Here is a 20,794-nt window from a genome sequence, read left to right as displayed (position 1 = left end):
GGAGGTATTAGAGTCAGTAGCTCAAGATCATCCTTAGTTATATAGCAAGTTCCAGGTCAGCCTGGACTGTATGAGACCCTGTCTCGAAAAAGAAAAGTTGCAGGGTTAAAGCTGTTGTTCAAAAGTAGAGGCCCTGGGTTCCATCCCTCGCACAGGAGGAAGAGGGGAAAAAGAACTTTTCCTTTGCTACTTAACTGACTGTTCTTGGGCAGTTACTAGGAGAGGTTATCTCTGAAATGATGGTTGAATGGCACAAACACAGGGAGGGGGGTTAAAAAAGCAAAATGAAATAATAGGTATTGGGTGCTTAGAAATTGGTACAAGGGGGGCTGGAGAGATGGCTCAGAGGTTAAGAGCACTGGCTGCTCCTCCAGAGATCCGGAGTTCAATTCCCAACAACCACATGGTGGCTCACAACCATCTGTAATGAAATCTGATACCCTCTTCTGGCCTGTAGGCATATATGCAGACAGAATGTTGTATTCATAATAAGTAAATAAATCTTAAAAAAAAAAAAAAAAGAAATTGGTACAAGGAGCCAGGCGTTGGTGCCGTTGGTGGCGCATGCCTTTAATCCCAGCACTAGGGAGGCAGAGGCAGGCAGATCTCTGTGAGTTAGAGGCAAGCCTGATCTCCAGAGTGAGTGCCAGGATAGCCTTCAAAGCTACACAGAGAAACCCTGTCTCAAAAAACCAAAAAAAAAGAAAAAAAGAAAAGAAATTGGTACTAGGAGACATGGTTAGATGGTGGTAATTGCCTGTAACGAGGGCCATCTTCATTGATATGCCCCACCTTCCTCTCCCTTCTGTGGCCCTCATGAATGAGGACAACGGAAAGTAGCCCCATAGCGTCCCTGGTCAGGTTCCTCTCCAGGCAGAACTCCAGCACAATCGGCACTCTGCTCAAGCTGCTGGTTCCTGGACTGGAGCTCCTGGGTCTTCAAGGCCAGATCAATGGTGTCTTGGAGGACTCCAGCCAGCAGACTGCGGTGATGGTGTTCTGTGGCCATGGCCTTCTCCTCCCACAGCCCCTGCCAGGCTTGGAAAACCTGTGTTGAGTCAGATATGCCTGTTGGTCCACCAGCCTTGGCACCAAATTAAGGTCTGCCCTCTGTCTCCACTGACCTGCAGCAAGTGGCATGTCCGAGCTCTGGTGGCCTGTACATACAAGTCATAGAGGGCCACCAGATCATGCTCTGCCATGTCCCGTTCTGCCTGCAGGGCTTCCACTTGAAGTTTCAGCACTGTCCGCTCCTTCCACTGTGTCTCTCCCTCCTCACAAGCCTGCAGGTAAAGTTGCAACTTTTGGTGAGTGCCACTGGCCAGGCTTTGTGTGCAATACTTACTGCACGTGATCTCATTTTATCCCAGTCAACCTTATTCGGACATTTCCCTTTTCCAGATTTGCAAATAGTGCATCAGGGAAATGATCTGATTGGCCAAATTCTATGTCTATGGAAATCTTTTAAGCAGACCAAGCTATACAACTGTCACATGTATGTAGAGGACCTGGGTCAGTTAGTCCCATGCAGGCTCCCTCATTGTTGGTTCAGACTCTCTGAGCTCCTATGAGCCAGGTTAGTTGTTTCTGTAGGTACATGTCTCCTTCCTTTCTCCCTCCCTCCCTCCCTCCCTCTTTCCCTTTCTTTCTTTCTTTCTTCCTTTCTTTCTTTCTTTCTTTCTTTCTTTCTTTCTTTCTTTCTTTCCTGGTTTGTTGAGACAGGATTTCTCTGTGTAGCTTTGGAGCCTGTCCTGGAATTTGCTCAGTAGACCAGACCGGCCTGGAACTCACAGAGATTCTCCCGTCTCTGCCTCCCAAGTGTTGGGACTAAGGCATGTGCCACCACCACCCAGCTACATTTTATTTCATAAACAGTCATTTTCTGAGCAACTTCGTGATGAGCACTGACTGCCCTCAAAGAGCTGAATGCAGTGAATTCCTGGGCTGACTGGTTTTCCTGAGTCTCTACTTAGACCCACTCTCCTCTGGTCCACTCCAGCCTGGGTAAAGTGGACCTCATTGTTCCCATCACAGAAACAGCACTGAGTGTGGCCTCTTCTGTACCCCATAGGGCATTTGGACCAGTCTGTTATGATTGAGTTTAAATCCTTGCCTAGGTACAGGAGCCTCAAGCCCCATACTTCCCCCCTCCCTCCTCACCTCTTCTGCCAACATTCCTTTGCTCTGTTTACAGGCTCCTCCCTCCTGATGTTCCACGTGTTTCAGCTCTTCCTGGATCCAAATCCGGTATTGCTCTCGAAGTCTCTGCCTCCGTGCCTGGGCCAGAAAGAACTGCAGGGCCACATCTGGGGCCTGATGGGCCTAAATGGCATCGTTTGAGGCTTATGCATTACATTTGGAACACAGACACCAACCTTTCCAACAGAGCTTCATTGCCAGGGCTGTTCCTAGAATCTAACTGGCTGAGGAGAGTCCAGAGACTCAGCTGTGGGTGGAAGGAGGAGATCTGCCCCTGCTGCTGGTGCTGTATAAGGGCCCCCTCACTATAATCCGTCCCAGGACAGCAGCTCCTCCCATGACCCTCCCCCACCCCAGGAGATCCTGGAAGACTTTATAGGTCCTTGTCAGAAACTCCATATTCCTCCCTAGTATCAGCACAGGGCTTGAGGGCTCCTTTCTCCCCCAAGTTTCCAGTTGTTTTGGGGGTACAAGAAGTGTTAATAGTACCTGTTCCTCAGAGTGCCTGAGAGGATGTGTTTGGTGGAGCCCAGACCCTAAAAATCCTCCTCTTCCTGCCTCTGGAGGAAAGTGTCATTAGTTACATCAAAGCTCCCCCCCCCCCACACACACACACACACACACACACACACACACACACAGACACACACACACACACTGTAGACGGATGAATAACAATGTAACCAAAGGCGGTGGGGGGGGTGTGTGTGTGAAGGGCTGGTTTCAACCATCCTACAGCAAATCCTGGAAGACACATCTTCCCCTTTTGGGCAAGAAAGGCTTTGTCTAAAGCTGTGGTTCTCAACTTGCTGGTCTCGACCCTTTCATAGCAGCCACCTAACACTATCAGAAAACACAGATATTTACATTACAAACCACAACAGTAGCAAAATTACAGTTATGAAATAGCAGTGAAAATGATTTTATGGTCAAGGATCACACAACAAGGGGAAGGTTGAGAACCACTGCACTCTAGAGGGATTAAAGCATCATTCCAGGGCCTAGGGTGAGACTGTCTGTGACTCTAAACTACTCATATTTCTTTTCTGAGCCTCAGTTTGCTTACCTGAAAAGTGAGTGAAATGTCTTCCCTGCATACTGTAGCTCGGTGGCTCACCTTTCACCTTCAAGAGAAAATCTGAATGTCCCAGGACATTTCCAAATCCATTCCTCCATCTCCAATCAATTCCTGACTATTCTCCAGCCGATTAAATTGCTTGCAATTCTCCAGAGATCTGCTGGTTTCAGTTTCTGTGTGGTTCTCTCTGCCTGGAATGCTCTTTGTTGTCTTTACAAACCTCCATCGGGAGTCACTTCCTATGAAATCTTGCTTTCCTCTTTTTTCAAGGCTATATTGATGCCTTGAAGAGTCAGTTTTGCCAAGCCTTTCAGAACATTGACCATGGCAGTGTGATTGTTTCTTCTCAGACTAAACTCTACCAGGGCAGGGAAATCCCAGGGCTAACATGGCTTTGTACCCAGCATATTGTGCATGGTCCATAAATGTCTGGGAATCAATAAATAAGTGGGATATTTGGTAAACAAAGAAGAGGGAGGCAGACATATACAGCATCCCCAAGAGTTTGGATGAGAAAATGTACCTGTGGCTCTGGGAGCTGCACAGCTTCAGCTCTAACCCCGTTGGGTGCATGGCTTCTTGGTCCCCAGGCTTTTACCACCTAGGAGACAAGGACTTGAGTGGGGACTGGCCACTTCTGATCTGGGTGTCCCCAGCCTCATCTCACTCACCTGTAGCTCCCAGAGTGCCCTTTCAAATTGGCTCAACCCACCATCTGTCAAAATGTCTCCAAGAAGGACTGAACGAAGTGTCTTCAGAGTGTCCCTGCGGGCCCTCATCTCCTCTACTGCATTCCACAAGGTGGGCCTCACCTCTTTCACCTGCACCCTCTTTCCTGAGGCCCCCAACAGAGCGGCCTGGAGCAAAGTCGGGGAGCTACCTAAAAAGAGACGACACAGTAGACTTCTCTTTCTGGTGGCTGAGACAAGATAGCAAGTTCAAGGCTTGGTTTCACAGATTAGTGAGCCCATCTCAAAATAAAAAATAGAATAGGCTAGGGATGTATCTCAGATGTAGACTTGCCTGGCATGTGTTAGGGTCAAGGTTCAATTTCCAGTCCAAAATCATCATTATCACCTTTATAGTCATCATCAGTGCCACCACCATCATTTTCATCTTCAACAGCACCATCACCATCATCACCACCATCACCTAAGCTCTTAGTTGACTTTCACTGTACTTAATGGCCTTGTCTCAACTTCTCTTGGATTTATATTTTTATCCACAGCAACTCTAGTCTATCTGCCACTTAAAGCTTGTGCCATTTATCAGAATATAAAACCAGCCTGCAGATAAACACACACCTGCCCCTCCCTGCATGTCTGCCCTCCCTTTCAGACAGGTGTTAACCTGTAGATTGGTTTTACTTTCTAATTAGTATCTCAAGGGAGTGAAATGCTCCAACTTATCTTCTTCTTCCATCCATCTTGAGATAGGGAGGCCTGGGAACTTGTAGCCAAATGAATGTTGGTTGTAGAGACAGGGTTTTTCGAGACAGGGTTTCCCTGTGGAGCTTTGGAGCCTGTCCTGGAAGTAGCTCTTGTAGAGCAGGCTAGTCTTGAACTCACAGAGATCCGCCTGCCTCTGCCTCCCAAGTGTTGGGATTAAAAGAGTGTGCCACCACCGCCCGGCTTAACTACTGCTCTTTTTCTCTTTTTATTTTTTTTCAGATGCTGGGAATCAACTCCAAGGCCTTAAGCATGCTGGGCAAGTGCTTACCAATAATCTATTTTCCAACCATTCCTTGATGTTGTTTTCCAGTGTGTGAGACTATCTGGCTGTGTAACCCACTCTAGCCTTGAGTTTGTAGTATTCCTACCCCACTCACTCTTCTGAGTGTTGGAATTACAGGTATGTGCCACCAAATTAGGCTTCATTGACATTGTGGTCTAATCTATATCCCCCAATGTAACCTCCTCCCAAATCTGGTATTACAGCTTCAGGATCCTCATTTGTAATGGGTATGTGGAAATAGGAAAGTGTTTTCTCCTCTGTAGTCCTTTCCTAATATATAAGTTAAGCCTGCCTCCCTCTCATTTGTGAATTAGACTTGCATTCTGGGATGTGGCTGCTTACTCCTGGAATCCCAGCACTCAAAATGCTGAGGCAGGCAGACTTCCAGGAGTTCAAAGCCAGTTTGGGCTACAGTGACACCCTGTTGAAGAAAAAAGGTGTTAAAATGCTTGATAAAGATCCTGAATATGGGGGCTGGAGAGATGGCTCAGAGGTTAAGAGCACTGACTGCTCTTCCAGAGGATCCGATTTCAATACCCAGCAACCACATGGTGGCTTACAACTATCTATAATGAGATCTGGTGCCTTCTTCTGGTGTGCAAGCATGCATGCAGATAATTGTATACATAATAAATAAATAAAATCTAAAAAAAAAAGTCCTGAATATGGTGTGGTGGTGGTGGCACATGCCTTTAATCCCAGCACTGGGGAGGCAGAGGCAAGTGAATCTCTGTGAGTTCGAGTCCAGCCTAGTCTACAGAGGGAGTTCCAGGATAACCAGGGATACACAGAGAATCCCTGTCTTGCAGAAAAAAATAAATTAAATTAAAAATTGAAAAAGATCCTGAATGAGGTGGCAAACAACTACAACCCCTGTAACCCCTGTAACCCCTGTAACCCCTGTAACCCCTGTAACCCCTGTAACCCCTGTACTCAGGAAACTAAGACAGAAAGATGGTGAGTTCTAGCTAGCCTAGGTTACATATATACTTCAAGAATAGCCCAACCTTCCTGAATGCTGGCCTCCCCAGAGAGTCAAGGACTCTCTCTGTCTACAACAGGGCAGTGGCTGGTTGAGTAGTAACATGAAACAAGCCTACCAAATCACAGAGCTTTCCAAAGAACTCTACCCCCACCCTCACCACCTTGTGGGTCCAGACGAAGAAGTAAGCTACTATAGCTGTTTCCCTCCAGGAGCCAGGAGACAATCCAGGGCAGAGAGCCCTCCTCCTCCCCAGCAGCCTCACCAGCCAGCACTCGAAGCAGGGGGCAGTCTCTGCCAGGGGGAGAGAAGAAAGGTGATGCCCTATGAGAAGGACAAACACTGGCCATAATCACCCGACCTAGACTTTTTCATTTTTTCCACATACCCACCAGACTGAGGTTAAGAGGACTTGCTGCTCTTGCAGAGGACTGGGTTCAGTTCCCAGTATCCACATCAGGTGGTTCAAACTGCCTATAACTCCAATTTTAGAGGATCCGTAAGCTCTGGGCACAAGCAATGCACATATAGACAAACGGATACATGAATAAAAATGAATTTTTTTATTTTGTGTTTTTAATTTATTTATCTTTATTTTATGTGCATTGGTGTTTTGCCATGGGTGTCATGTTCCCTGGAACCAGAATTACAGGCAGCTGTAAACTGACATGTGGGTGCTGGGAATTGAAACCAGGTTCTTTGGAAGAACAGTCAGTGCTCCCAATCACTGCGCCATCTCTCCAGCCCATAAATTATTTTTTTTGTTTTTTTTTTTGAGATAGGGTTTCTCTGTGTAGCTTTGGAGCCTATCCTGGCACTCGCTCTGGAGACCAGGCTGGCCTCGAACTCACAGAGATCCACCTGTCTCTGCCTCCCCAGTGCTGGGATTAAAAGCATATGCCACCAACGCCCAGCCTCATAAATGAATTTTTAAAGAAAGAATCTTAGCTGGATGTTGCTGGTGTACACCTTTAGTCCCAGCACTTGGGAGGCAGAGGCAGGCAGATCTCACTCAGTGAGTTCGAGGCCAACTTGGTCTACAGAGCGAGTTCCAGGACAGCCTCCAAAACAATACAGAGAAACCCTGTCTCAAAAAACAAACAAACAAAAAAACAAAAAACAAAAAACAAAAACAAAAACAAAAAAAGAATTGTAAACAATAAAAAAAGAAGAAACCTTAGAATACTCTGAAATTTAGGTTACTTTACCCACTTCTTTTTTGATTTCTATTTTGTTTTTAAACACTTCTGAGTTTGAGAATATTCCTGTGGTACTACACATTTTGAAAACTGGCCTGAAATGATTATTCACTATGATAACTTGAAGTTTTCATTATTATTATTGTTATTTGGGGGGGGGATTTTTTGAGTCAGGGTTTCTCTGTGTAGCTTTATAGACCAGGCTGGCCTCGAACTCACAGAGATCCACCAGCCTCTGCCTCCTGAGCGCTGGGATCAAAGGCGTGCACCACCACCGCCCAGCTGGTTTTCATCATTTTTATTTATTTTATAAATAGGCATGCTCTTTCTGCATGTATGCCTTTATGCCAGAAGAGGGCATCAGATACCACATAGATGGGTGTGAACCACTGTGTTTGTTAGGAACTGAACTCAGGCCTCTGGAAGAGCAGCCAGTGAGTGCTCTTAACCACTGAGCCACTCCTCCATCCTCCAGTTTTCATTATTTTTGAACACTGAGGGAAAGGTATGAATAGGGCGAGAAGATGGGCTGGCTACTTGGGGGAACTTTCCAATCTTGGCTTTGAACATTTAGATTCATATCCATACTTTGGTGTCCACCTCACCTTCCAATGCAACCACAAGACCTCCTCAGACTTACGGGTCTCCTGGAAGCTGCATGATCCTCAAGGAACCGCGACACACCTGCTGGCTCTCAGGCCCAGGGCAGGACATGGTAAGAGTGAGCAGAGAGCAGGCCCTGTAGAGGACATGGCCGGCTTGGGAATGAAACCTACAGTTGTATAAGGATTGGGGGTGGGCAGGGTGACAGGTGTCTTGTCCTCACCTGGCTTCATGCCCAGCAGCCTTCAGGTACAACTCAGAGGCAGCTCGGGCGTCAGACACCTCCACTTCACGGGCATCTTTCACCACCCTGAAGAAAGGGAGGTTGAACACAGCCCTGTAGCCCCTGTGCTATGCAGCAAGCTCCGGCATCTCTGTGTTCAAAGCCCACGACAATGTCCATAGCACACAAGAATCATCCCAAAGGCTCGGAGCTCATTATACCTTCTTAAATGTCTCTCATCTTCCTAACCTTGTTTTTCTCATATGGTCTGCCCAGGAAGGGACCATTTCAAAGATGGAAAAACTGCTCTGAGAGGTGTTTGGAACCACTAGGTGTGATACTGGACTGATTCAGGCCATGAAGATGGGCATGAGAGCTGAAATGTATTTGATATGAAGGGAGTGAGATGTGGGAAAGGAAAGAGAATGGGGAAGAGATTCTGGGAGTCCATCTAGGCCCAGTAAGCACGACTCCAAGTGGAGGACTTCATTCTCCATAGTTGACAGAGTAGAACCCTCATCCCAAAGCTTATCTTGATCTGGTTTATCTGGAAGGTGTCACTGTGGCTTTAAGGCTAGCACTCTTGTCCCATTGGGCCTTAACACTTACAAGCCCAGAGGGGTCACATCCAGTACTGGCAGGTCCTCCAGACATGGTGAGAGCAGGTCCTGAGTCTGCCCACTTGGGCTAATCTGGGATCACACAAAGACATTCATCAGAGGCTAAGCCTTTTCTCTCCTATAGGTCCTATGAACTAAGTGAAGATAAGAACTCAGCTATTAGCCAGTGGTGGTGTCACACACTTTAATCCCAGCACTCAGGAGGCAGAGGCAGGCGGATCTCTGTGAGTTTGAGGCCAGCCTGGTCTACAGAGTGAGCTCCAGGATAGCCAGAGCTGCTACATGAGAAACCCTGTCTGAACAAACAAAGACTTCAGCCATTGACCTCTGGCATATAAAGGTGATCCCAGAGAGGCAATCCCCAGCTGGAGTAGCAGGGAAGGCTGGACCCATTTCCCTTTCCACTCTCCACAAGCCTCCAGGGGCTTCTGTGGTGTCACTTAGCTCTGCACCCTCATCCACCCCCCTCCCCAGTTTCCCCTTCTCCTTTTTTCTTCCCCCAGTGATCTCACCTGCACCAGACTGAGAGTACAAAGCACAGGACCAGAGCCACAGAGAGGCAGAGCCTCCTCAAACAGTACCTGCAGGACCTAAAATAGAGAGAGGGGCTCAGTGGGGGGGATGAGAAAGCATCAGTCTGTCCTCCGGCATTTATCTGTAACAGGCCCTATGTGTACTGGGTACACAGTGGACAGAACAGAAAGTGTGCTAGCCCCCCTCCTCCCCTGAATGCAGACAGACTAACAAGCAGGCTTCTTCAGTGGGCCTTCCCGTCGCTGGGCAGGGTTGTGGTAAGGTTCTGAGGCAGCTGTTTTGATTTGAAGGTCTTTTGATGAGACTTCATTGTAAAGCATTACGCGTACTATCAGCAGTATTACCAAGAAGTGTGGAAGCTGGATGTCTGTCCTGGGGATTTGATCTGTGTGTGCCACTTCTCCCTGCTTCTCTCATCCATGAGCCACAGCTTTCCATCTTTCCTAACTTCTCGGCTGCATAAGGCTGCATAAAGCGGCCTTGGTAAAATGTCCTCCAAGGACTAGAGGGTACACGGAGACCTAAGCTGTCCCTAGTCTGGCTCGATTGAGCAGGCAAAGATTTCCCAAATAATATTTGAACACCAGGAAACCCACTGGTAGCTGGTGGCTCCTCACCTGAGGCACAAACCGGGGTGCCTCTGTTTCCCGGCCCTGGAGCAGCAGAGCTGTATTGTACCCTTGTCCCACAGAGGCCAGCATGGGCTGGATTTGTGTCAACAGCTCCTGCTCTGCTTCCTGTAGGAACACAAAGGCACATCCCTCTGTGTCAGGTGACCTGGTACAACCTGCTCTGAGCAAAAAGACTAGACCAGTCAGAATCCCAGGATGCAGAGGCCTGGGAGCCTTCGTTCTCCTCCCCGTCCCTTTCTCAGAACCCTACCTGAGCAGCACCAGGGCCCAGAACTCTGTCAAAGATGAAGCAGTGTTCCTATGGACACAAATGGCGTCAGTAGTGGCATTTTCGTCTTCCCCTGATCCCCTCAACCCACACCATCTACCTGAGGCTCCAGAGTGCCTGGTTGAAGTAGGCGAAGGCTCTTGGATCCCTCCAAAAGAAGTGTGGGGCCATGGCTTTCCTTGAGGCCTGAGAGGGGTGGGCTTCATGTAGGTTTTCCTGAAAGATGAGCTCAGGGATTCCTCAGTCTTGCCTTCATCCCCAACCTCCAACCTGAGCTGGCTTAGCCCCTCCTCTCTGGCTGCCCTCCTTACAGCCTTCTTTTCTTCTTTTTAATGCAATTTTGGGAATTAAACTTGGGACCTCTCATACACTAGGCAAGTAAGTATTCTACCACTAAGCTACATTCCCAGTTGTTGTTTCTTCCCCCTTCTTTTTTGATACAGGTTTTCATGGCTTGTGGCTCAAGGTGGCCTGGAACTGTTATTTAGCCAAAGATGACTTTGAACTTCTGATCCTCCTGCCTCTGCTTTCCTAGTAATAAGATTACAGGTACGTGCCACACCGAAGTTGGCTTATGCTGTGAATCAAACCCAGGGCTTCACGAACGCTAGGCAAGCACCAACTGAGCTACACCCAGGCTCCCCAAAGTGTCTTACCTGATCCTTGACCGGGCTCCACTTCCACCACCACAATCAGTTTGGCAGGTGGGATGGGAGAGGCAGTGTGAGCCCCTTGAGGGCACAGAGCTTTCAGGTCCACAGCAGGCCCTGTGCTCACCACCTTTCCAGGCTCCATAGCTTCTGAGCCTCTCAAATTCCCCTTAATAATTCACTCCCCTCATCTGTGGGTGGGGTGGTCAGTGACTCTGGGCAGGTTACCTCTCAGAGGAAGTGACACTCCTTTCTCTTTAGTGTGTTTATCCCTTTATGAAAAAGTTCAGACAGTGCAGTGGTGGGAAAAACAGTATAATGAACCCTCAGGTGACCAGCTTCATCAGTTACCAACTTCTGGCCATTCTTATTTCTTTGGTTTCTCTTCCCACTAAACAAACTTTTAAAAAATGATTCTTTAACACCCGACTTCATAACTATTTCAGTATATACTTCTCATTTTTTTTTCTTTTATTCTTTTTCGGGACAGTGTCCTATCTAACCCAGGCCGAACTCACTATAGCTGAGGCTGGCCCTGAACTCCTGACTATTTTGTATGTCTGTTCACTCAGGTCCGTGAAAGAATAGGGGTCCTTCTAGGATGATTCTTGGCCTTTCCAGATGCATGGGAGTCAGCTTCTGGTGAACTGACTGTAGCTTCGCAAAAAGGGTTTTTATTGTTATACAGTTTATACCTTAGCAAGTCAGTTTCTGCATACCAAAACCTCTTATCTGAAGCTCCCCAAAGCAATTTCCAGTCACAGGACATCTCCTCCCAGAACCAAGTTTTGCATAGGCTTTGAACCTTTAGGAAACTCTCAGATAAGATTAAAATACTTCAAACAATAGGTAGCAGCTACAAAAGGCAGATCAAAGCCAGGTGCTAACACTAGGGAATCAAACCATCTGCAAGGCTCTGCGGGAACTCAGGATACACCGGAGCCTGCTGCGCCCACCTCCCAAGTGCTTCAGGGTACAGGCGTGTGCCACTATGCCAGGTTACTGTACATATTTCTAAAAGATAACCATTATTTATTTTTATATCAGTTCTGTGAGATGATGTAATTCATATGACATATAATTTATCCTCTGTGTATGTGTATGGGGGTGGTGTGTGGAGGCCAGAAGCTGATGGTAGTGTCTTCTTCAATTGCTTCTTAATCTTTTTATCTGTTGGTTAGTTGCTTTTCTGTTACTGTGCTAAAATACCATGACCAGAAGAAACTTAACAAAGAAATTTGGATTATGGTTGCAGTTGCAGAGGGCTAGAGTCCATAACATGGGGAGAGCGGGGGGGGGGGGGAGCACTGATGGAGAGAGGGGTGGGGTGAGGATGGGATGGGATGGCTACAAGAGCAAGCAGTGGTAGCACACACCTTTAATCTCTGCAAGTTCAAGGCCAGCCTGGTCTACAGAGAGAGTTCTAGGACAGGGCTACACAGAGAAACCCTGTCCAGGAAAAAAAAAAAGAAGAAGAATGGAAAGCTGACTGATCACATTTCTTTCACACACAGGAAGCAAAGACCGAGAACTGGAAGTGGGGCAAGTCTTTAAACTTTCACATCTTACCCAGAGACGTCCTTCCTCAAACCAGGCTCTACTTACTAAAGGTTTCATGGCCTCCCTAAACTGATCAGGAAGCAAGTGCTTCAAAGACCCTATAGAGAACATTCTTTTAAGTTACCACAGTGAGTTATTTAAATATTTATTTGTTTGTTTAGAGACAGCTTTGAATTTAGCCTTGGCTGGCCCAGAGTTCACTATGTAGATCAGTCTGGCCTTGAACTCACAAAGATCTGCCTGACTCTGCCTCCTGAATGCTGGGATTAAAGGCATAAACCACCATGCCTGGTTCATTTAATTTTATTTTGAAAGAACCCCGGAGGCTCAGGCCCCTGGGATCTTGGCCCAGGACTGCAGGGACGCTAATCATGGGCCTTTCAGCCAACCATCATGACGGATGACTGGGAAAAGACCCTGAGAAACCACAGGACAGAGATCTTATAGGGCAGCGTAAGGGGAGTGTCTAGGGGTACGCACAGACTCAGGATTGGTGTGCCTCCAGGCTTGGAGGGTTTGCCCTGTGTTGATTGGTCAACTGGTTGTTATGGTCCATAGGCCCTCCCAGGGCAGTTGCTATGCTCTGTGCATCATTGCTGTGCACTTGTCCATAAAGCACACCCAGAGCTGTAAAGCATAGCACCACTAGCTAACTTCTGATTGGTTCCTTGCCATGAGGCAGGCATCTGACCTCCTAGTGACTAAGGCAAGGTCAGGCAAGCACGTGTTAGGCTGTTATGGCTGCCAAAACGGGGAGCTGGTCCCTTCAATTTCATTTATTTTAGGACAGGTTCTCTGTTTTAGTGTTCCATGGCTGTAAAGAGACACCATGACAAAGGCAACTCTTATAAAAGAAACCATGGGATCACTTACAGTTTCAGGAAGTTAGTGAAAGGTTCAGGCATTATGCTGGCCTGCCTCTGTTACCTGGCGCAATCCATTCAGGCAGTACCCTGGTCAGCCCAGGGTTCCATGGGAACTAAGTCTACACACAAGTGTAGAGGACCCCTTTAAAAGACAGACCCCTGCCCATTTACTCTCTCTACTCTTCTCTTTGCTCTCTGCTCTGCTCTTCTCTTCTCCCACCTATGCTCTGCCTCTCTATGGCAAACGGCCATGGCGGTTAGCCATCAACCCTGTTCCTCTACTTTCTTAGTCTCCCTACTCTGTCGGGCCTATAATAAACTGGTTAATATGTCTAATAGTCTCATGTCTCATCTTGCGTCTCCTCTTCATTTCTAATTTAAGCAAAAGAATAACAGTCCATTCTCATGGTAAGAGCAGGCAGACAACCTCCCAGTGACACATCTCCTCCAACAAGGCCACACTTCCTAGTTCTTCTCAAGAGTCTACCAACTGGGGAACAAGCATTCAAATATATGAGCCTATGGGGGCTTAATCACATTCAGACTACCCAGTCTCTCTCTGTAGCTCTGGCTAGCCTGGAACTCATTACATAGACCAGGCTAACCTCAGACTCACAGATCAGCCTGCCTACGTCCTCTGAGTAATGAAATTAAAGGCATTTGACACCACACCTGGCTTTGTGAGTTTTTGAAACAGGGTCCATTTTGAACCTAGAACTCATAAATTTGACTAGTTCAGCAAGCCCCAGAGACTTTGCCTCCCTAGCTTTGGGTTTACAGGCATATGTGGGGAGTTCAGTTTTTTTATGTGGGTATTAGGGATCCAAACTCATGCCTGCATAGCAAGCACTGAGCCATCTCCTCATCCCTTCTCACGTCTTTTGTAAATAGGGCATCACTAAGTAGCCCAGGCTGGCCTTGAACTTGTGATACTCCTCCCTAACGCTGAGAGTGAGTTTAGGAGTGTACCACTATGCCTAGTTTACAACTCATCATATGAAGTTTAATTCACTGGCTACCAGTATATTCTCAGACATGTGTAACTACCCCAGCACAGTTAATTATTGAACATTTCCAACACATGAAGAAACCTACCAACTCCCAAATCCCTCTGCACTCATCTCAACCTCAACACTCAAACCTAAGAAGACATCACTGATCTACTTTCTATTTCTGTAGATTTAATTAGATTAGACACTGTATAAACAAGTTCATATATTCCATCCTCTTCTGAGTCTGGTTTCTTTCAAGTACCATAACATTGTCAGTGTTTACTTATGTTGTAACATGAATTCATGCCTTTTTCATTCCCATAGCTGAACAGTGTTCTATGTAGGCCCTGCCATCACCTACCTGGAACCCAATAGAATTTCACTGTAAGGTGCATGATCTCCCACAAGGTTGTACTCACTTCAGACACCAGACTCAAGCACAAGGTCTCTGAGCCATCTTTGTCCCACCTAGCTGTTTACAGTTCAGTGTTTCTTGGCTCTCCCTCACAGAACTTGTAAAAGCTCTATGCTTACTGCATTCAACAGAAACTTTTAAAAAAGATTTGTTTATCTTTATGTGTAGGAGTGTTTAATCTGTATGTATGTATTTGTGTCATGTGCATTTCTGTTACCTTTGTGGGGACATGGAGGGCATTAGATCCCTGGAACTGGAGTTATAGTTATGAGCCACCATGTGCTGGGAACAGAACCTGGGTTTTCTGTAAGAGTGGCAAATTCTCTCAGCCACTGAGACATCTCTCCAGCCCCTCCTCCCCACCCACCACCAACTTTCTGACACCGGACAAACGTTTTACAATTGAATTTTTGTTTTTTTAAGACATATTATTGCTTTGAAGCTTTGGTTTGCCTGGAACTCACTTCCTGTCTCTGTTCTTCAAAGTCTGAGATCATAGATGTTTGCCAGCCAGCCTGGCTTATAATTGAATTTAATTTGGACACTGACTACGTGGAGTTAATGACAGTGACCACAAGTTTAAATGCAAACAGACGGCCTTTAACTTAGAGGCCAGCCACAAGTGAAGTTCCCAGGACTTCTATACTTCAGTCTAACTTCGGGGTCAATAATTCATTAGAGGGGCTGGAAGTATAGCTCAGTAGTAAAGTGTGTGCTCAGTACCAATTCATAACACCGGGAATGATGACAATAATGGCTGGGGAGAGATGACTCATGGGTTAAAAATGTTTCCTGCCCTTACTTAAGCAAATGTTTTACTATTAACTTTGTTTCCTTATCTTAAAGATTTATTTTTATGTATGTGATTGTTTTGCCTGCATGTTTGTCTGTGTACCATGTGTGTACTTGCTATCCACAGAGGTCAAAACAACTTATCAGATCCCCTAGAACTGGAGTTATGGATGGCTGAGAGCTACCATTTGGGTGCTGGGGACTGAACCTAGGTCCTCTGTAAGAGCAGCAAGTGTCAGAGCCAACAACTGTTTTGAGTGCTCCTGTTCTCTACCATACCATCACTTTAAAGAAAATATGCAACATAACGTGTCCATTAGACACTAGATATATCTCTCTGCTCACTATTGGATACTGTAGGCTGTAAAATTTGATTCTTGGTTACAAAAAAACAAGACAAACAAACAAAAAGAGTGGCCCAAACTAATGTGGTACCTGTTGTTTCAATCATTTGCTGGTATTTTGTTTCAATCATTTGCTGGTATTTTGAGTAATCCCCTCACCCAGGAATGGATTTTTTTTTTTTTGCACTGAATGTGAAAACTCAGATAAAATAAGTGTCTATTGTTAGATTTCTGCTTAAATTAGAAAAAGAGAGAGACTCAAACTATAGAGAACACATTAGCCAGTCTACTACAGAGAAGAGAGACACAGTAAGAGAGAAAAGTGAAGCGAAGGGAGGGAGAGAGAAGGGCCAGAGAGACAGAGAGAGAGAGACTCGGGGAGGAAGTTGGAACCGTTAAAGGAAAAATCGAGCATGCGCACTGAGGTACCACACATGCGTAGAGCCCTCACACAGGCCCGTAATGCGTAATGCGTGTCAAGTGACGTGATGATTGCATAGCAGTCCCTGTGCATGCCCTGCCTGTGGTCAGTTGGCTGGGTCAGCCAGGTTGTCCGTCCTAACATCTATGCCTGTCAGGATGTGATGGGGGCAAGGCAGAGAGTTCTCCATTATGTCTTCTTATTGTGGTCTTTTCATATGTAACTAGAGTTTGATCTTGATAGAGAATTCCACGGAAAATTACCCCAATTCTGTTCTGTTCTGTTTTCTGTCCTGTCCTGTTCTATTTATGTCAAGATGACCCACTTAACTTACCTTAGCTTCCATTCAACTGCCTGCTTGTAGAAAAACCTCACTCTGCAGTTGCAGAACAAGACACCAGGGTATGGTTTTTTGCCTTTAAGATTTCTTTCTCTAAACACTTGGGGCTATACATAGGTCCCTGAATATCTGATAGTAGTCCCAGCAGCTGAAATAAAGACTTAATTAGCTGCGTCTGGGTGGTCCCCTCTGGTAGGTTCGCTGTCACATGGACAACAGTTATGACATTTTATTCTTCCAAGGGTGAAGGATGGATGTCCTTGCTGCTTCAGTGACTTACTGTTGCTGAAGGGGGTCTCAAGGTGTCCCATGATGTGATGTCCAGGTTCTTTGTGTCTTGAACAACAAACTGGACAAGCTACTGAGTAGTAGTGAAAGTACAGATTCATTAAAAGTGAGAGTAAGATCACAGGAATCATCCCACGGGATGGGAGCAGGGCCTAGCAAGGGCTCTTTCTGAGCTTCTTTTTATGAATTTAGATGAATGGAGATGAAGAGAAAATTATGGGGGCACGAGGACGAGGAGGGTCCCCTCACTCAGGAATCTGGTTGAAGCCTCTGGATACCATAGAAACAAGAAGTCCAGCACAATTAACAACAGTGTCTCCCTGCCCAGCAGTACACCTGGAATTTCTCTGGAATCTCATCAGAAACTCGGTTTACAGGGAAAGAACATGTACCACCTGCAACCCTACTGTCCTAGTGTCCCTCTATAACACCATCCAGTTATGATTAACTGGAGTCAACCTACAATCTCACTCATGGAGAGTAAAGTAAATGTTTCTTAGCAACCTTTTGAGATGTAACTTGAGAGCTAATAAAATGATAAGCCTGCTAATGCTAACACAGCTCATTGTGACTCTCCCTTGAGGAGCCAGTAGCCACACTTGGACTGTCTTAGCTCCTTCCTGTCCCTTAGGATGCATGCAGGTGTGACTCTCTGGGCATCTCTTTCCCCCTTAACTGTCCCGCTCAAGCTTCTAACTCTGCTTCAAACTGGAGAGACCTGAAATTCTGTTCTGCTTTGAAGCCACCAGTCTGATTTGGCCTGAGTCAAGGTCCCTGAAAGATCAGAGATATTCCTTAGGCCACTGAGGGTGACAGGGTAGAACTTGATCTTTGTCCAGTCCCGGCCTTCGGAGGGAAAGGTTTCTCTCTGCTGGGAATAGGACGCATCCTTGCCTTGATTGACAGATCGTCTATTATGTAGCGCATACTCGGACATACATCTCATAAATTTTATACATATTCACACCCACTTATACCGTATAAACTGGTGATATGACTGCTCCATGGTGTGGTTAGGGAAAGGTTTTTGTTATAGCTATGAGAAAGAAAACAGCCAGAGACATCTGGAGGAGACCAGAGCAGAGAGAGAAAGGAGCAGACTGAACATGGCCAGTGCTCCCTGAGAGAGGGGGGAAGAGTAGAGAACAGAGAAAAGGGGCAAACAGTGAGTCTGGTGTGGGCCACTAAAATGCATAACAAGTACTTGTGAGAGGGACTCAGGGAGCCTGGAGGCCAGCACAGTGCCACAGGTTATGTTAACTGGAGAGCCATAAGCTCCTTTTGCAGGAAGTAAGGGAAATGACCCTTGAGGAATGCTGGCTTCTATCTAACCACCAGAAATCCTCTTGTAACCAAGCTTGAGCTCATTCTGGATATTTGGACAGCCTTTTTGACTTAGGGAATTGGAGTTTCCTTTGGACCTGACACATACAAACAAGAGAGGGCAATTAGGGGTTTTCCCCTGACAGATTGCTTTTAGAACAGATCAACTCACACAGTGTTTGTGCCCAGTGTCCTCTAACCCTTGTTTATTCTCTCCAACCAGGAAGTGACTTGCACTGAATTACTCACTAGTAGGGAGGTGCTGGGTGTTGACCTGCCAGGAAGAGGCCCACACATTTTTCCAAGGGAAGTTGCTCCAGAGCATGGGGCTGTTTCTACACTTGCCCATCTCTCTACAGCCACTCATTTCACGCTCCTAAGTAGTCACCTCAAGTGACTGTGTTGGGAAATTTCCTTCCAGTTTCAGAACCTTGTTCTAAAAGCCTTCCTTCATTCTATTTTTTAAAAATAACTTATTTTATTTGATGAGCAGTGATTGATGTTTTTGCTGCATATATGTCTGTGTGAGGGTTTTGGATCCCCTGGAACCAGAGTTCCAGACAGCTGTGAGCTGCCATGTGGGTGCTGGGACTTGAATCTGGGTCCTCTGAAAGAGAAGTCAGAGCTCTGAACCATTGAGTCATCTCTCCAGTCCCTCTACACTCACTTTAACCTTTCAAATTTAAATAGTGAATTCCATAAGGGCATTCCTTTGTTTGTTTAATTATTTTTTGGAGACTGTCCTCAAACACATAGAGATTTGTTTGCCTCTGCATCTCCAGTGCTGGGATTAAAGCTGTGAGCCACTGCACCCTGCTATCTATTTTGAAGAAGAGCCTTGCTATGTAGCCCAGGCTGGCTTGGAACCTGCTATACAGCTTAGGTTGGTCTCAAGCTCGACATCATTCTACCTCATGTGCCCTGGCAGGGGTAGGCCTTTGATAGGCTAGCTTTCTGTTATTTCTCACTGACCCTTTGAGCAGACCATCAATTCCAGTTAGGAGTCCATAAAAACCAAATGTAGGAGCAAACAGCATTCAGTTCAACCCTCTGAGTTGATTTTTTTTATTTAAAGATTCATTTATTTATTAACTACACAGTGTTCTGTCTGCATGTATGCCTACATGCCAGAAAAGGGCACCAGATCACATTATAGACGGATGTGAGCTACCATGTGGTTGCTGGGAATTGAACTAGAGACCTCTGGAAGAGCAGCCAGTGCTCCTAACCTCTGAATCATTTCTCCAGCCCTCTGATCTGGTTTTTAGATCAGAGCAGTGGCTTCCCCCGAGAAGATGCTGAATGCTCACTTGGAAGTGCTATTATAAACCAGCATTTCTTCGCTGGTCAGAAGACATGGTCAGATGATGACTGTATCTGGCAACGTCTCAATCCCAATTTCAGGTTTTAGGGCAAAAAAAAGGAGAAGAAAGAAAAAGAAGAAAAAAAGAAACTTATATTTTCTAGAGAACATGGTGAATATGTTATCTCCTTTCAGTTTCCCACTATCATGGTCTTATATAAACCATTGGCTTTTTGCTAAAGAACATTTTTGAGTATTTCATTTGCCATGAAAGAGTTTTCCTAATACCTCTAAAACATGCACATTTCAAGTCTAAGTCTTTCAGTACTATGGAAAGTGCCATTTAATATCTAACAGCAAACTTGGAATTTTTCCTCAAATGGAAATCTGGTCCAAAGTGTCAGCCGTCAGCCAGGCAGGGGATTTTAATGCATGACTTTAATCCCAGCACTCAGAGGCAGGTGGATTTCTGTAAATTCCAGGCCAGCCTGATGTAGAGAGTGAGTTCCAGGACAGCCAGAGCTACACAGAGAAACCTTGTCTTGAAAAACAAAATGAAACAAACAAAAATCTCAGCAGTCATCACTGGCTGATTCCCACCAGCTCTTAATGTAAACTCTTGATATGTACTTCATACCAGCCGTTATTTCTCTTCTTAATGGCACTTCTTTTCTATACTCCCCTCACCATCTCATCTCTCTCTTTCTCTCCCTCTTTCTTCCTCTCCCTCTTTCGAGAAAGTATCCTGTAGCCTATGCTGGCCTCCAACCCCATGTAGATATGAGGTTGACCTTGAACTGATCCTCCTACTGCTACCACCCAAGTGCTAACATTGCAGCCGAGGGTCACCATGCTGGGTGATGGGGTGATGATGATCAAACCGAGCGTTTTGAACATTCTACGAAAGCACTCCTTGCTGAGCTGTTTCTCCAATAGTTCATCTCCCTTCCTTCCCTCCCTTCCTCCCTCTTCTTCCCACCCTCCCTCTCTGTGTTCCTTCTTTCTTTCTGCTGTGATCAAATCCAGGGACTGCTTATGCTAAGCAAATGCTCTACCTCTGAGCTGTATCTCCAGATCCCCCATTGACACTTCAGCTTCTTTTTAAAACTTAAAAAAAAATATTTTATGTGTATGGATGTGTATTATGTGCATGAGTGTGTGTACAGATGGTTGTGAGCCACTGTGTGGGGCTGAGAACTGAATCTGAGTCCTCTGTAAGAGCAACTAGGTGTTCTTAACCAATTCCCAACCCCAACTTCTTCTGTTGATTTGTTGTTGTTGTTATTGTTGTTATTTCTAGACAGGGTTTCTCTGTAGCTTTGGAGGCTGTCCTGGAACTTGCTTAGTAGACCAGGCTGGTCTCAAACTCACAGAGATTCACCTGCCTCTGCCTCCTGAGTGTTGGGATTAAAGTCATGGGCCACACCA

At 46.0% G+C, this 20,794-nt stretch overlaps 1 protein-coding gene and 1 long non-coding RNA gene across 2 annotated transcripts; one reads left to right on the top strand and one right to left on the bottom strand.

Annotated features, from left to right (window-relative positions):
- Window positions 1–734: 734 nt before the first annotated feature.
- On the bottom strand, window positions 735–9,873 carry LOC100753856. The gene is made up of 12 exons (XM_035440189.1): window positions 9,790–9,873; window positions 9,151–9,228; window positions 8,628–8,710; window positions 8,019–8,105; window positions 6,157–6,287; window positions 3,949–4,157; window positions 3,801–3,878; window positions 3,266–3,323; window positions 2,689–2,759; window positions 2,161–2,322; window positions 1,125–1,283; window positions 735–1,048 (listed from the first exon to the last, which is right to left on the bottom strand). Exons 1-12 carry the CDS (start codon window positions 9,871–9,873, stop codon window positions 815–817), a joined length of 1,434 nt encoding a protein of 477 aa, XP_035296080.1. The 3' UTR covers window positions 735–814.
- On the top strand, window positions 1,790–5,586 carry LOC118238343. The gene is made up of 3 exons (XR_004768355.1): window positions 1,790–2,247; window positions 3,868–4,078; window positions 4,948–5,586. It is a non-coding gene; the product is annotated as an uncharacterized LOC118238343 (long non-coding RNA).
- Window positions 9,874–20,794: the final 10,921 nt, after the last annotated feature.

Source organism: Cricetulus griseus, chromosome 2 (assembly GCF_003668045.3).
Source record: "Cricetulus griseus strain 17A/GY chromosome 2, alternate assembly CriGri-PICRH-1.0, whole genome shotgun sequence".
NCBI classification, from domain to species: Eukaryota; Metazoa; Chordata; class Mammalia; order Rodentia; family Cricetidae; genus Cricetulus; species Cricetulus griseus.
This window is presented reverse-complemented; position numbering and strand designations above follow the sequence as displayed.

What these genes read in the sequence shown, in the direction of transcription:
- LOC100753856 (XM_035440189.1), bottom strand. Translation starts at nt 9,873, where the DNA reads ATGCTGGCCTCTGTGGGACAAGGGTACAATACAGCTCTGCTGCTCCAG. An exon ending in GTACTCTCAGTCTGGTGCAG is followed by an intron (nt 8,711 to 9,150) that starts GTGAGATCACTG and finishes GTGTGATCCCAG; the next exon opens with ATTAGCCCAAGTGGGCAGAC. An exon ending in GCTGCTGGGCATGAAGCCAG is followed by an intron (nt 6,288 to 8,018) that starts GTGAGGACAAGA and finishes TCCCCCTGGCAG; the next exon opens with AGACTGCCCCCTGCTTCGAG.